The sequence below is a fragment of the Aedes aegypti genome, chromosome 3, assembly GCF_002204515.2.
Source record: "Aedes aegypti strain LVP_AGWG chromosome 3, AaegL5.0 Primary Assembly, whole genome shotgun sequence".
Classification (NCBI taxonomy): domain Eukaryota; kingdom Metazoa; phylum Arthropoda; class Insecta; order Diptera; family Culicidae; genus Aedes; species Aedes aegypti.
Window position 1 is genome coordinate 4195047 of NC_035109.1, and position 17355 is coordinate 4212401.

Consider the following 17355-nt stretch of genomic DNA (forward strand, 5'->3'; position numbering starts at 1 on the left):
TATTTTCGCTTTTCGTCATATGGGAGCTAGCTGCAGAGTCGAAATACCATTCTTCTGCGCTGCCCTTGCCAACAGCCATAATCGCGCACGAAGCCTTGCTCTTCGGTTTTGAATTCTGACCTTGCTTCTGCCGCTGAGGACACTCCGCTGCGAAATGTCCAAGCTTGTTACAAGTGAAACAGGTTTTATCCTTCCTTTCCACAGCGCCCTTGGGTCTTCTGGACTCGTGAGGGTTGTGCTTCGTATAAAGTGCGCCTTCTCTTCCGGAAGATGTAATAGGCCACTTGACGTCTTGAAGGATTTTAGCCTTGACCATATCAGCTGTCAACGCCAAGCCGGACGCTTGCAATCCCATTACCATCGGATGATAGTATTCTGGAAGTCCTTTCAACAATAACGAAACCAGCCACTGGTCATTCACTTCGAACCCGATCTCGCTAAGATCGTGAGCCGTGGACACCAAGTTATCGACATAGTCTTCTACGGTACTGTAGTTCTCCAGCTTCACCGACGTCAAGCGGTCCAGCAATCCAAATCTTCGAATCAGCCCGTCGTCTTGAAATGCCTTCCGGAGTTTCTTCCATGCGTCCTTAGCACTGGTCGCGGTTTGGACAAGACTGTAGTTATTCTTCTCCAGCGTTAAGCAAATTGTTGCCAGCGCTCGCTCACTAGCTTCCGGATCAACTTCCTCGCCATCCACCGGTTGAACAGCTCTCCACGTCCCTTCTCTTATCAGCGCCATCTTCATTGAGAACGCCCATGATGAGTAGTTCTGACGACCCTTCAGTTTTTCAATCGCTGGAAGGCTCACTGAATTCCCGTAGGCACGAACTACACCACCGGCTCGCACGCCGTCCGCAACACCGCCTTTAGTAGTATTCGTCCTACTGCTTGAATTCTGCTGCTGGTCTACATCCCTCGGAATCATGGCGCTTCTTCAACGATCAAACTAATCTTGAGAACAGGGACAAACTTTACTTCAAGCTACGGCCACGTTCTGGGCCCATAACCACTTGAGAGTTAATGAAAGAACGTCTGGTTTGGTGTAAGCTTGAAGGTGGAATGAAAATTTATTATAACTGCTTATACCTGCTAAACAATCAGGTTGCTAGGGTTGACTATAGTAACTCCGGGAATAGTGAACTACTTAGGTAACTTCGTTATCTCAACAATGGAAAACAATTTTCAAATTAATTACTTTTTGCAGCCAACAAGTTTGCTTGTGTTAGTGTACGTGTAGTACCAGTTTTGCAATAGTTGGGTTTATTCTACGAGTGGCGTGAGGTGACAATTGTCGGTGTCGTATAGCGAGGTGACAATTCTCGACTCGAGTGAAGTGACTCTCCATTTGATTTGCACGGCGAGTCACTTCACTCGAGTCGAGAATTGTCACCTCGCTATACGACACCGACAATTGTCACCTCACGCCACTCGTAGAATTAACCCGAGTATCAGTGTGAGCGTAAGAATATAACCTAAAACGAAGCAATGGTGCGAAAACATTCAACATATTCAAGTATTTATGCTTTATATTGACAAATGATTGCAAAGAGTTCTGTTTGATCTTTCGACCTTGACGCTTGCTTTTGCCGGAGCGAGCGACGAGGGCAGGATCAAACATGTCGCGCGTCGGTCTAGTAAGTGAAAAAGTGGCGTGATCGGGGAGTTCGGTTGGAGTAAGTTAAAAAGTGCCGCGATCGGTTCGTTCTTTTTGATCTTTCGACGACCTTGACGCTTGCTCCTGGACAGTGCGTCAAGAAAGCCCGAGCTGCCGTCCGTGTTTTTTTTTCGGGTCGCGCGCCTATTTTTTTTTTCTGAGTGCTAGCCGAGCAAACGAGTGAAGCTGAAAGTGGATTGTGGCTGCTCAGTCAAGGATAATGGATCAATTGGTGAGCTCGTTTCATGCTACTATTTCTAATCTATAAAATATGTATGACTGCACATTTAATCGTTACAATGGTGGGATGTAAATATGATGTTTCAACAAACTATGGATGGTTCGTCACTGTGAGTGTCGACACAAACTCTGATTCATGATTTATTTATGTTTAACATTTTTTTTTTCAGAACACCCCTTATATACCTTTATTTTTGTAATTAAAAAAAACTTTGAATGGTTCGACACTACAAGTGTAGACTTGCGAAAGGTTCACTTTATTCAACAAACTTTGGATGGTTCGCCACTCCCGCATAAACCGGAACAATAAAGGCACTGTTTCCCAAACTATCCACAACTGTTTGCGACAATTTTTAAACAGCTTCGTATAACATCCAAAATAACAATAAACCAACCTTACCCTGAACAATTTTGACAGTTTGTCAAATTGTAATTCAACAAATAACAATGTGGGGAATAGGCGGTTAAGTTATGTCACCATTTGAAAACGCCGATTATTTCGAACAATTTTTGTCGAGGATAGAATGTGAAACGGTCGATATATTATCCATGTTTTACCCAATTCACCGTATCGCAAACAGTAGTGAAATTGTTGACCAATAAAAATGACATGAAACTAGTAATGTATGTATAATGACTCATTTACGGTGTGTTATGGTTTTTCTCAACCCTACACTATATTGTAATGTTATGCTTGTACTTAATGTAATTTCAACGCACTTCTTGCAAATCATTCTCAGTAAAAAAAATTACACAATGCTATAATTTGATCTTTCATTGTATTTCATCTAAAACACTATTTATGCACTAACTAACAAACGGATTGATTCATAGATCCTATCCATTTATTAAGTTCAGAACACCAACGTTCTTTTTAAATGACCACGTCGTTTCACCGGTGGCCATCTGGCATCGTGCCTCTGCGCATCCTTGAAAATATCGTCCAATTTTTGAAATAATGTCCCATCAGAATCACATCTTCATCATCATCTTGCTCGTCGTCATTTTCGTTGAGATCTGGCGGGGCAATTCCGGATAGGCTTAAACGAATGGCCGGAGACAGGGCCCGACTTTCGTCTCTTTTTTCCTCCTCGTTTGTGTCCCCGTCGCCTGTAATCGAGAATCCCTCCTTCCTTGTTGTCGCCATCACTTTCGTCTGAACTAACACCGGAACTTGTTTATCACGAGTGGAACGACATCCGGCGACTTTGGTGCTTCTGTATCCGCTCACGGATGGCCTTTTACTCTTCCTACTGGAAGAAAAGAAACAAATTTAGAATACGAGAATATCGTGAAGTTAAAAACGCTTACCGATCAATTTCGTCCATAGCACCTTTATGATCAGCGGAGTATCTTCCGACGGATAGTTTGTTCTAGTTGGCACTGTCCAACACTACCGGAACGGCTTTTGTCTGACGGTGATGAAACGGGAACAAAAAATAGGCAGTTTGGAAGATTTTTTTTTACTTTTTTTCACTAGCAAAATAAACACAACAACCTGCACGCTAGAAAAAATTAACACAAAAGGTAGACTAAATCTTTAAATTGCGACCTTAGTATTTTCACATAACTTGATCAACAAATGTTGATGATATTAATTTTGCGATTCAGAAATTATCGAAAGTTATAAATCCAGACCTTACGTTAAAAAACAGAAACTTTTCATCACGGATTTGCGACTTGTACACAGTTTGGTGTTGCTTGTTTTTTAAGCGTGTTCAATTTGCATCGGTTCCCGAACGAATGCCTGCAATCGTTTGCCAAACTGTTGAAAATAAGTAATATATTGTGATACCAATTCCCTTCTCAAAATGTTTTACAATATCTGAACACTTTAATATATTGTTACAGTTTGCTGTAGGTTATTCATACCATTCCTTATAGTATAAGTCTGTAACTATCATATTGTTCAACATATTAAAAACTGTTCATGGAACGTTAACCTTAACCGCTACAAGATATTTGTTGTTTTAAATGTATGATAAACCGTAATTTTCTATGCGGGCTGTAAGTGTCGGCATAAGAATAAGAGTGTTCTATGATGTCCCAACCAATTGAGTCTTTTGTTTCTTTTCAAATGAGTAAAATATAATAACACATGCTTTCGTACTGACAGCTGTACTGCCCATAACTGCATATTTGTAACATTCGACAAAAGTAGGCACTGAGTAAATGGAATACCAAGTGTACATTTCATTGCAGTATGGGAGGAAACTAAAATTTCAAAAAATTACCAGGAACTCAAAAGTGCTTATTTGAGGCTGATATTTTGTACAACTCATATCATATACTAGGTGAATAGTCAGAAAATAATTCTGATAGAAATTTCATTGCTATTACATTACGAGGCTCATTTATAATCTCAATGTGACTGTTATGCGGTTATAATTGCTAATGTGACAAAACAACTTGGTATTTTTTTCGAATTTTCTAGAACAATCTCACAGATTTCATTAAGTTGATCGAAAGTATTTATCATTGGATGACTCTCCATGGTATTAACTCCATTTTGTCAAAAATGTCGAATGTGACTGTTATGCAGTTATGGGCAGTGTAGGAATGTTACATTTAGGTATTTGTTCAACAAACTTTGAATGGTTCGTCACCTCAAGTGTCGGCATAATTTTCCTCTACATAGAAATTATATAAACAATCATATAATCATTATATGGTCTAATCATGGTTTATCATGGTCTAATCGCTTATCAAAGTGAATCCTTTGACCCAACGATCCTCCCCATTAACAAACATCCCTCCCAGTAACCTTTGTGGAGATGCAGAGGCAAACACGGTCTCCAAATAGCAAAGGTTACACACTAACATTCCTTCCCTCAATCCCACCTGACTGCAAGGACGTGGCCGGCGCCGTTATTGACCTTGTATAAATAGAGGCACTGAATTATGCACACTGAAGAAGATTATGGCCAATCCCAGCTGAATTCTTTGTTAATTCTTTGTGCATTTTCACTGACTTCGGTCAATCACGGAATAGCAACCATTGATATGTGTAGTCAGTCTAAGCTAAGCTAAGCTATATTGACAAATGATTGCAAATGATCCACTTACCCCACTGATACACTTCCCCCCACTGTACCTTATCGAAGAATGGTTTTCAACCTTTGCGTCCAACCTCTGTTTTTAAAAATTCTCAAACCATCTTCAATGCGCCCGATAGGTATGCAATCCGTTACTCGCAAACTACGTGTGCTTGATGCGAATCAAAGCCTGCTTTAAAAAATAGCACATTGTGACAGTTGTCGAGGTCCAAATGTAGGCACCGCTGTTTAAAATGCCTGAATTTGAACTTGTTGGTAAGGTTTGATCAAACAACTTATTCCATCCCAGATCAATAAAATATTCACTGTTTCAGACTACAAGGTCTTGGATAAAATCGGAGAAGGTTCCTTTTCCGAAGTATATCGCATCAAGCACAAACGAACGGGATTTTTCTACGCCGCCAAAAAGCTCAACAAAGTCTTCGTAGATTCGGCGGAAGCTTTGCAATGTTCCGAAATCCAGGTGATGAAGGTCCTTGACTATCACCCGAACGTGGTCAGCTTTGTCGATATTTTACAGTGAGTAGTATTTCAATCTTACCGTTATATCGTTTTAATTCAAACATATTTGCCTAGTGACGAGCTGAACGGAAGTTTAACTCTAATAATGGAACTGATGGACATGAGCATGTACGACTACATTAAAAACCGGAAACGGTGCCTATCTGAGAAGCGGGTCAAGCGATTCCTTTTCCAAATCGTTTCTGGACTGCACCACCTCCATCGCAATGGGATCTTCCACAGGGACATCAAACCGGAGAATATCTTGATTAAAATCCCACACAAACTGAAGGAAAGCGAGCTGGTGCAATTGGCCGATTTTGGGTCAATCTGTAGCGTTCATCAGCATCCTCCTTACTCGGCTTACATTTCCACACGGTGGTACCGTTCGCCGGAGTGTTTGCTCACATCTGGCTATTATGGACCGAAAATGGACATATGGGCCATCGGGTGTTGCTTCTACGAAATGCTTACCCTTAATCCGTTGTTCCCCGGTGAAAACGAACTGGACCAGCTTCACCTAATCCACGAGGTTGTGGGCTCTCCGTCGGCGGCGGTCTTGGCCAAATTCAGGCATTTGAACGAGCTGAACTACGAATTTCCCAAACGAAAACCGACCGGATTCCGAGTGCTGATTCCGCTGCTCAGCCATTACGGGGTGGACGTTTTGAACCGCACGTTGGCGTACGTTCCGGAGGCCAGGATAAGTACCGCAAAATTGCTGCAGCACGTGTACTTTGAGGATATCTGGTAAATTGAGTGATTAAATCGTTCATATTGTTTCGGTTGATCTTAAATGCTTTTTTGATAGCAAAAGCAAGAAATCTTCTCGGTTATCATATTCTATGCAGTGTCTCGACAACGTGGGCGATGGTCCCGGCAAGAAAGGCAGTCCGCAACGGAAGAGCACCAAAAGTGTAAGTAGAATTTTTACTCTCGATATCTTCGATCAATTTTCTTCGTGTTAGACGTTTCAAGCTAGCGCCTTCTGCAGGACTCGCTATTCTTCATCGAATCGTACTCCGAGAAACACGTCACCAGATGATGATTGCGTGAAGTTGATGCAGGGGTATATCCGGTCAACTGTGTAAGTTTTAAATGCAACCTCAATTCGCGATGACGAAGGCAATTACCACAGTTGACCCTATGCGTGAAGCTCTGATTTCTTTACATGGCAAAGCATAGGAAGTAAATTTTCAAATGCTTCTTTAAATTCAAAACATAATTTAATTAAATTCTGTTAAGTGTACGGGGTTAGAATTATCACCCTCATTCTTGTTTACGGCGGATCCAACATTCGATCGAGTCCTATTCGTTCGAATCCACAGCCCACTTGATTTTGCTGGCATAAACGGGAAAAACGGGAATGCAAAACGGTTTTCGATCGAAAGAGCATTCGAACGTAAACAAGAATAGGGGTGTATGATAAGCTATAGAATCAACAGAATATTGAGGAAAAATTATAAAAGTCAAAATAATGTGTCTAAAATGTAGCCCATCAAAAGTTTATCATCATGTACTGAAAAGATTTTAAATAGCTATTGTAGTTAATTTTATAAAAGCATTTGAAATTTCACTTCCTATACCTTGCCGAGTAAAATTTATGACGCTTCACGCGCAGAGTAAACTTTTTCCAGATGGCAGCACCGTACCTTCGTTAGATCGGATTTCTCCCTCTTCCAATGCATTGGTCTGCGTTCTGACGTGGCAGGCGCCAGCACTTATACACTGAGGGTGTCTGTTAGTCGCAAGAGTGGTTATCACGCCCAATGGTATGGTTGCCCTAGTGTAGATGTAGTTGTGAACCTTAGAGGAAAACAATATGCACTATAGTGCACAGTAACTCTACGAATAACTGCGTCGCTTCGTTCTTCATTCCACACTCATTCGTTTCGTTACCCGATTGAAAGCAAGAAAGGTGAAATGAAAGAGTAAGAATTTCTTTTCATTTGATTTCATTGAAATCCATCAAAATGTTGAAATGAAATTGAATTCTACCTATTTTTTATAATAGTAATTGTAGTGTCCGGAGGGAGGAACCGGCAAATACAAAGTTAGTGGCTCAATCAGCCGAATTACAGCAGGAGCAATTCTAGCGCAACTTCATCGCTCGAAACACTTTACAAGACTGACGTGTCATTCGTCTCTTCCCGTTTGCTTAGGTTTTCCTTGGTACTCAAATTATATGCCCTTCTGCTTAGTTTTTATCTTCTCTAGTACCCCTCTCAATCCCTACATTCTCCTCCTGATCTACTCTTATAATAATAAGATCGTTTCTTCTATTATTTTTCAATGGAAAAATAAATTCATATTAACTTTCATTCATCTCTTTGCTCTTCATCTCTCACTCCTCGTTCTTCTCTTTTCATTTCTCATTCTTCTTTAATCATTCCTTGTTTCTTTCTCCTCTTTCCTCGTTCTTCACTCCTCACTACTCGTTCTTCACTCCTCACTACTCGTTCTTCACTCCTCACTCCTCGTTATTCACCCTCACTTCTTGTTGCTCATTTCTTACTCCTCATTGCTAACTCTTCACTCTTAATTCCTCACTTTTCATTCATCATCTCTCATTTCTCATTTCTCATTCTTCACTCCTCTTTCCTCAATTCTTACTCCTCACTTCCCATTTCTCCTTCCTCACTTCACTCCTCATTTCTCATTCGTCATTCCTTACTCATAATTCCTTATTCCTCACTCTTCATTCCTTATTCCTCTCTTATCACTCTTCATACCTCACTCCTCATTCCTCATTAGTAGTAAGTAATGAGAGAATGAAAAATGTTTCATTCCTCATTTCTCATTCATTCCTTCTTCTTCACTCCTCTTTCCTCACTCCTTACTTCTCATTTCTCACTCCCCACTTCTCACTCCTCATTTCTCATTCCTTATTCCTTACTCATCAATCCTCACTCCTCCCTTCTCACTCTTCAATCCTCACTCCTCATTCCTCATACCTCACTCCTCATTTTTCATTACTTACACCTCAGTCCTCACTCCACATTCCTCATTCTTCTTTCTTCATTCCTCATCTCTCATTCCTCATTTCTTACTCCTCATTCCTCATTCTTCACTCTTCTTTCCTCATCCTTAACTCCTAATTTATCATTCCTCATCCTTCATTTCTCACTCCTCGTTCCTCACTCCTCATTTCTTACCTCTGATCCCTCACTCCTCATTCCATATTCCTCAATCCTCATTCTTCACTGTCATTTCTCATTTCTCATTCCTCATTTCCTACTCCTCATTTTTCACTCTTCATTCCTCATTCTTCACTCCTCACTTCTCATTACTCACTCCTCATTCCTTATTTCTCATCTCTCAGTCCTCATTCTTCACTAGTATTTCCTCACTTCTCACATCTTATTCCTCTCTTCTCATTCCTCACTCCTCATTTCTCATTTCTTGCTCCTCATTCCATATTCGTCACTCCTCATAGATTTACCCTCTCGGGAGAATTGTTTTACCCTCTCGGGGGAATTGCTTTACCCTCTCGGGGGAATTACTTTACCCTCTCGGGGGAATTACTTTACCCTCTCGGGGGTGTTACTTTACCCTCTCGGGGGAATTACTTTACCCTCTCAGGAGAATTCATACATTGCCTTGACGTATTTCACTGTCGCTTGCACAATACTGTTTTCTGATTGTGTTCCAAGTTAGTTATTTTCATTACGATGTGTCGTTCATAAACATAAAATAAAGTAAAATCTTATCAAACATTTAAATTCACTCAAGCAACAAATCATATTTTATGATACTTTAATCCATCACAGCAATCTAGCATAAAATCAACAATTAACACATGTCTTCCGTTCAGTGCCGAAAATATGACGACTCACCCTGATCAAAAATAAACAGCAATCAGCATCGACTCAAGTCGTTCTGTCTTCCGTTCCAGGCCGAGGCTTCAAATGTTTGGGAGCGCACAATACACTTACCAACTGTGCCATTGTAGTGTCCGGAGGGAGGAACCGGCAAATACAAAGTTAGTGGCTCAATCAGCCGAATTACAGCAGGAGCAATTCTAGCGCAACTTCATCGCTCGAAACACTTTACAAGACTGACGTGCCATTCGTCTCTTCCCGTTTGCTTAGGTTTTCCTTGGTACTCAAATTATATGCCCTTCTGCTTAGTTTTTATCTTCTCTAGTACCCCTCTCAATCCCTACAGTAATGTGTGTAACTTGTTAGGTAATAAACTAGGATGGAAAAGCTATGCGGGCCACCACGTCGTTCATTTGAATTAATCAGCTCCTAAAGTTAGAGACTACCGATTGAAAGACCAGCTGGCTGCAGTGAGGCTCTGATTTATGACGCGCGATGCACAAGCAGCACGAAAGAAATGAGAGACTACGCTTGCTGTGATGGAAGGAAAGGTGTGTCGGATTGAAACGAAGCAGTAGTGTTTCAATAGGGTCCTAAAGCTCTGTCCCGATTTTAGTGCCAAACGCTTAAGCACAGATAACAGATGTTTATGCTAGAACAAAAATCTTCTGGAAACATGTGTAAAGATTCAAACTAAAACACGTTGAAAACACTAGCGCCGCCACACAACGTATTGCTGCAATCAGTGGTGAATATCAGTATCTTGAAATGTTTCATATTCACCACAGACATCACCAAGGGAACTTAACGATAGCAGCGCCACCACGATGTTGCTACTTGTATTGCCACTTAATATCACCATTAATTGTCTTACACAGTTTTATAATCGGACATAAACATCTGTTATCTGTGGCTTAAGTTTAGGCCAAAAACACATGTTTGCTCAATTTTCCAATGTTTTCCGTTGGTATAAGTCCGAAAAACATTTTTTTATGTACTTGTTTTTAATTATGAATCGTGGTTTACGGCTAACCAGCCGAGTGGAAGTTTAACAACTACTGAAAAGCTAAACATTACATATAATTTGCAATTGGATTAGATGGACAAATTGATGTGAAGATTTGCGAAAAAGTTACACGTCTTCTCAGTGAGAATCGAACTCACGACTCCCCGATCTCTAGTTGGGGCGCGTTACCACTACGCCATGAGAGGACTCATGAACGCAGAAGTTAACCTGAATTCGATTTCAGCTCAATAATCTCGTGGTCCTTTTTCGCAAAGTGCACCTCTTTCGGAAGAATTAGATGCCCATCCAAACACAACGCTTTCTATATATATCCAATGCCTAGCCTGGAGTGTCAAGGTTCATTTATGAACCCAATTTTAAAATTAATGTTTAAACATGATATAGCCATTATTTGAGCGGGAAAAATTGCTAAAGTAGTTGAAGTAACATGCTCTTTCGTGTTGTTGAATAAAAACAAGATTTTATCAAACATTTTAGGACCCAATTGAAAGGCAAGCTTGAGTCAGTCAGCTGGAGACTGAAAATACTTTCAATGAAATGAAAATGTACGGCTCTGGTTACCGGTATAGATAAAAGGACATTAGAACAAGCTTAACAAGACTGGTAGTGACTGAATGTCTTGGAAAAAGGGACTTAAGACATCTTTTGCCTGAAAAACGAAACGACCAAGCAGAACGACAAGGGGGCTGAAAAGAAACTACCCAACTACCATTTATTGCAAATGTAAACTTTTTCTAAGCCCTCTTTATACGACTTGATATAGAGTAAGGTCGATTTACATACGGACGAAAGCTTCTATGCGATCCTTTTACCAACAATTCTGGCGAATCTACTCAGTTACTTTTAAGCTGTGTTGGCAGCTCTTAGTCATACCGATTATTGCTCTATCTCGACAGTTATACGATAAGTAACTGTGTAACCATTGGCGTAGGAACAGGGGGGGGGCCAGGGGGGCCTGGCCCCCTCCAGAATCATCCAGGCCCCCCCAGAATTTTTCATGATAGTTAAAATTTAAAATTAAAAGAAGCAACTAAACATGAAGCAAAATCTTCCGAATCAATGTACATGACTCTTATTATTGACAAAAATCTCTTCAGTAGTTTATTCTATGTTGTACAACTATAGTGAGGAAACCTCGCTTACCTGACATAGCATCAGCGTGGCGGTTCTGACTTCGGTGAACCGCGCGACCACCGAAAGCTTAACCGTCCGGCTGGTGTGAAATAATGTAACAAAATCGACCATAGCGTTTTATTTCAGCAATCAATTTTCTTCTTGATTTTGATTTATTTTTAAGTATTTTTGTATGAATAAATGTATTGCTTAAACTATACTTTTTCAAGAAAACTTATTATAGTTTTCCAACAGATTTGAAGCAATTTTTTTCCAAAAAAACGTTTTGATATTTTTTATAGAATTTAAGCATATTAAATTTTTCTCCAAGAATATGGAAGGGTGGCTTCAGAACGTTTGCAAATCTCTTGAAAATTTATCAAATAATATTGAAGGACTTGTTTCAAAGCAAAATCCTCCTAGTGGACAAGCATTCCTTCTATGTCTACTTTATTAGTAAATTTATTACGGAGAATGTTCCCGGATTTACCTCAAAAGTGGTAGTTTATTTTATTAAAGTTCAGTTTTTCTCGCAATTCCTGCAAAAAACATTGATTCTGTCAAATCACAAAACAAAACAGTTTTCCCGAAAAAAAATATATTTCATTTTTGCTTTAAATCCCCGGCATATCACGAATTGGAAACAAAATTGTTTTTGAAATGCCTTTTGCCTTTGAATCTTAAGAGGAAATTTATTGAAAACCCCCAGTAAAACTTTTGCATCCAAAATTAGCATAGCGCTCTACAGATTGAGCAGGCCTGTCCAACCTTTGTGGCTCTTTTTCGACATAAATTGTTAGTGCGTTCGCAATAATAGACCGATATGAACAAAATTAGTCTCAAATGAAAGCTTGATAGTATATCTGTTCAATCCATGCCGAAATCCGTCCTGCGGGCCGGATCATTTTTTGAACTTAATTGCATCGCATTGCATTTAAAATTTGCAGCATGGATTAGACAAATATACAATCAAGCATTCATTTGAGACTAATTTTGTTCATATCGGTCTATTTTTGCAAACGTACCAACCATTTATGTCAAAAAAGAGCCAAAAAGGTTGGGCATGCCTGCTGTAGTGAAACATGTAGCAAAATAACTGGGAAAGGAGAAAAAATTTATTAAGATATTCATAAAGAAATTTTTATTGATCTTCCTTAAAACACTTCTTTAGAAATAATTTTACCATTCATTGAAAGAATTTATATTCTTAGTTTATTTAGTATCGCACACGAGGGCGGAGTTTTTAGAAGCTTTCTGGAAGAATTCTAGAAAACCAAAAGTCAAGGTAGGATGGATTTCAAGAATCATTTCTAAAGAAGATCCTGATGGACCTTCTTGAGAAATTTGTTTTATTTGTAAATTCTGTAGACTCTTCAAAAAAGTTTGTGTGGAATTTCTAAGGTAGCAAAAATGAGTTTTACATCAATATGTCCACTCATCAAACTTCGGAGATCATACAATATATTATGATACTTGGATGAATCTCTGGTTAATTTTTCGGATGAAACTTAGGGAAACAACAATATAATTCTCTTAGAAATTCTGGACCAAATTCCTCGGGAAAGTATTTTCGCAGAAGAGACTTAGACGGGCATTTAAAAAAATAAATATTTTGAGAGAATTTTGAAGGAATGCGAGTAGAGTGTCCATCCCGGGACATTCCGGGACAAAAAATCCCGGGATTTGACAAATTCCGGGATTTCCCGTTTCTCGGGATTTTAGTCTTGACATCCCGGGATTCCCGAAATGTACGTAGAATTTGATGAAAATCACACAATCAATTAATAATCTATATAAATAAAAATGGAGTGGTGTTTGTATGTCACGAAATGGCTTCCGAACGAGTCAACCAATTTGAACGATTATTTTTCAGTTCTGTTTGTCAAGTGTTCGACGGGTTTGTATGTATAACAATCCCAGGATATTTACCGGGAAAGTTGAAAAAACGAGCGTGAACGGAACTGTCATTTTGTATGAGACGATCCATAGCGTCTTCAACAGCCTACTTGATGGCAAGACGAAGTTTGCCGGGCCCACTAGTTGTTAATAAATCTTTGAGCTGTTTAGTGAAATACCTAAGAGTAAATAAAAAAAAACGAATTTAGTACTATACTATTTAATTCCATTAGAGTTTGAATCATTTGAAAGATACGCGTATTTCAACCTCAACTGTAAGGCAGTCTTTACAGTTGAGGTCAAAATACGTGTAGCTGTCAAAGGATTCAAATTCTTATGGAATTGAATGGTATAGTACTAAACTCGGCCTTTCATTTACCTAAGTCTTCTATGATAAAATAGAAAAGCATCATGGAAAAGAGTAATTATTTTCATGAAGGGACCAATTTACCAAGTAAGAAACACCTATTTTTACTAATCAAGTTACAAAGTTTTAGTGCTTTTCTCTCCGACATCAAACGTCTTTGTAAGCCTAGGCTGAGAAAGCAAAGAACACCCATGCTTTAGTTCATAATTTTCAGTAATTAACTTGTAGCATGATATTCTACAATACTTTCTGTGATCCTTAATCATTTGTTTTTTGTTTGTTATTTTGTTTGGTGACTTTATGTCTGGGGCAAATTTTATTTAAAGCACTACCATTTATAAGTGTTAAAGAGTATTTGTAAAAATCCTTAGCAAACCCGTTATTAGTCAAGCTAAGTTTTGATTTTTATTAGGCAAGATAAGAATGTAATGTATGAAATGTGATTTGTTATAATTAACATATTACCTTGGAGAGTAACATTATCTTTTCATTTCCTTGAAAAACATTGTATTGTTGAATTTCTACTTCTATTTCAACCAAAATACTAGTTTTATTGAACAACTAGTGGTCCCGGCAAACTTCGTCTTGCCATCAAGTAGGCTGTTGAAAAGCGCCATGTGACGTCTCATACAAAAAGACAGTTATGTTCACTCTCGTTTTTCGACATTCCCGGTGTATATTTTGAGTTTTTTAAACACACAAACACGTCGAAACACTTCAAGAACCTAACTGTGGAAGAATCAGGTAAATCCTTTGACTCGATCTCAAGTTATTTCGTGACATACAAACACCATTCCATTTTTATTTATATAGATTGAGAAATCCCGGGATCCCGGGATTTTCCGGGACAAGTACGGATTTTTGTCCCGAATCCCGGGACGAGCAAAATGGCCGGGAAATGGACACTCTAAATGCGAGATGTTGCTCATTGATTTTAGAGAAATCTAAAAAAAATAACACTCCGGAACTTGTAAACATCAATCTTGTGAATATCAATTAAACCAATTTTGAATACAACTTAGGTGTCCTGTAGCTGAAAATGTGATGTGCAGGGACATTTCTGAGAACGACATCAGATTCAGCGACCACAAATCTACTAGCGACACATAACTTGATCCTTGAGGCACGCAAAAAGGTCATTTTTGTTACGCTGAGTAAATAAAAAAAAATACAGATATAGATATGCAGGAAACTTTTCTGAGAAATCATGAATAACATTTTTCCAATTGAATTCTTTTTAATTGCTCATTATTCTTTTTTTTAATATTACGAGGAATCCTTACAGTAACACCTGGAAGTCATTTAATTTTTTGTAGTGTTGATAATTTTTGCTGCGATTTTTTCAAATAATCCTGTGGATAATCTTTAAGAGAGCTTCAAAAGCAAAATTGGAAACAGTGCGCATCGTACCTTCGTGCTGTGCGTACACGAATTCTCTCTGCTCTTGGAAGTTTTCTTAAAAACTACCTAAAGCAATAAAACAGTACTTTTCAGTGCTACAAAAACAGTACTTTTCAGTGCTAAAATTAAAAACGGTACTTTTCAGTGCTACTAAAACAGTACTTTTCAGTACTATTTTTTCTACTATTGATCCCTTTATGATCCTTGTTTGGACCCGTGCCTTCGATTTTTCGTTGGACCCGTTGGCGAAAGCTAGCGGTGGTAATCCTTCTTGGACACCGTCTTGGGAAAAAACCTTTCGAAGGTCACGTCTTCTTTCGTTTATTAACTAAACATGGTATCAACAACAAACAAAAGGAAGGGTGAATCTCTGAATTCACTACTTCCTTCCAAAAAAGTGGGTTTTAAAACTGTCACTACACGTGGCAAGAATGGAAGAAAGGACGCTTCCCCGGAATGCGAACTTTCTTCCAAGGGTGAAATGAATAATTGTATTGAAATGAGCAATCAGTTCGATGCTCTAGACAAATTTTCCGAACACCAAATCGAAGCAGCCTCTAGCCCAGGCTCTTTGATTCAAGTGAGGAAGCAAAGAGTGCCGCCTATCGTGGTCAGTTGTTCCGAATTTGGAGGATTTAGGCAGGAGATCTTGAATAGGGGAATCAAGGTTTCCTTTCAAATCGCAAAGAAAGGAGACTGTCGCGTTTTGCCGGAAACTCTTAAAGATCGTGAGCTTCTTCTCAAACATCTTGAAGAGAAAAAGCACAAATTTTTTACTTATGACGACAAAACTGAACGTTTGTTCAAAGTTGTCTTGAAAGGTCTCTCAAGTGACTATAAATCACCTGAAGAGATCAAAAATGGAATAAATGATTTACTTGGATTTTCCCCAGTCCAAGTAATCATTATGAAAAGGAGAACCCAATCTGGCATTGTTCGGAAAGGGCTTTCTCAAGAATTTTATTTAGTTCACTTTAACAAAAAAGAACTAAATAATATTAAAGCTTTAGAAAAAGCAAAACTTTTGTTTGATGTCCGTGTGACGTGGGAACATTTCCAGAAACCTGAAGGAAATTACCAGAACCCCACTCAGTGCCGTCGGTGCCAAAAGTGGGGTCATGGTACAAAAAATTGTCGCATGGATGCTAAATGCATGATTTGCGGAGGTTCTTCCCACGCTAAGGACGACTGTCCTGTGAAAGAAGATACCAGTAAGTTTGAATGCGCCAATTGCAAGGGCCCTCACAAAGCTAACTTTTGGGAATGCATTTCACGCAAAAGAGTCGTTGAGGCTCGTGCCAGGCAGATGAAAGATAATATCCGTTACGATAACGGTCGTTTCCGGAATTTGCCTGGTAGAGTATCGAACAATGCTCATTTTTCAGTTAACGATCGCTTGATCATGAATCATACCTATCAGGAAGATCATAATCATGCTCATTCACAAACTAATTTTAATCCGTCGGGTAGCCGTTCGAATCTTTCAATTTCGAATGTATCTACCCACGGTAAATCCTTTGCCGATATCGTAGCAGGAAATTCGAACTCCTCCCCTGTTCGATCCATGGGTACCCATTCTACTTGTTTCAAATCAAATGGAAAAAACCCTACCGCCACAGGTAGCTCCGCTTCTTCGTCTACCGGAAATTCCAATGGGAAATCACATGACATGTCTGCTTCTGATTTTAATTTTCTAACCGAACAATTGAATCTAATGATTGATGCAATGTTCAAAGCCACCACTATGACTGAAGCAGTCCAAGTAGGTGTAAAATTTACAAATCAAATTGTTATTGGATTACGTTTTTCTAATGGATCCAAATAATAATTTAAATATTTTAAATTGGAATGCTCGTTCTCTGAATGGTAAAGAGGACGAGCTGTTTAATTTTCTTACGGTTAATAACGTGCATATAGCAGTTATTACCGAAACGTATTTAAAACCTGGATCTAAACTCAAAAGAGATCCTAACTTTTTTGTTTATCGTAATGATCGACTTGATGGGGCATGTGGGGGAGTTGCAATCATCATTCATAGGCGTATTAAACATCAACTGTTTTCATCATTTGAAACTAAAGTTTTTGAAACTTTAGGTGTTTCTGTTGAAACACAGTTTGGTAAATATACTTTCATAGCTGCCTATTTGCCTTTTCAATGCTCTGGGCAGCAAGTTAATTTGCTCCAAACTGACTTGCGTAAATTGACTCGCAATAAGTCAAAATTTTTTGTCATTGGTGACTTTAATGCCAAACATCGGTCATGGAATAATTCTCAA

The 17355-nt window shown here is 39.0% G+C and overlaps 2 protein-coding genes across 3 annotated transcripts in view; one reads left to right on the top strand and one right to left on the bottom strand.

The window, feature by feature from the left end:
• Positions 1–2657: 2657 nt before the first annotated feature.
• Positions 2658–3890, bottom strand: LOC110679268. Of its 2 annotated transcripts, none has more exons than XM_021853549.1 (2): positions 3209–3890; positions 2658–3147 (listed from the first exon to the last, which is right to left on the bottom strand). In XM_021853549.1, the coding sequence occupies exons 1-2, from the start codon at positions 3223–3225 to the stop codon at positions 2790–2792; spliced, it is 375 nt and encodes a 124-aa protein (XP_021709241.1). In that variant the 5' UTR covers positions 3226–3890; the 3' UTR covers positions 2658–2789. The 2 variants fall into 2 exon arrangements, with proteins under 2 accessions (XP_021709241.1, XP_021709240.1); XM_021853548.1 differs by having other exon boundaries at positions 2658–3150; positions 3209–3886.
• A 1254-nt stretch (positions 3891–5144) lies between these two features.
• Positions 5145–17355, top strand: part of LOC5568422 (MAPK/MAK/MRK overlapping kinase) — a 38844-nt gene continuing 26633 nt past the window's right edge. Inside the window, exons 1-4 of the mRNA XM_001652199.2 lie at positions 5145–5208; positions 5268–5472; positions 5530–6204; positions 6266–6371. Coding sequence (XP_001652249.2) covers positions 5187–5208; positions 5268–5472; positions 5530–6204; positions 6266–6371 — 1008 coding nt within the window. The 5' untranslated portion in view covers positions 5145–5186. The remainder of the gene's footprint in view (positions 5209–5267; positions 5473–5529; positions 6205–6265; positions 6372–17355) is intronic.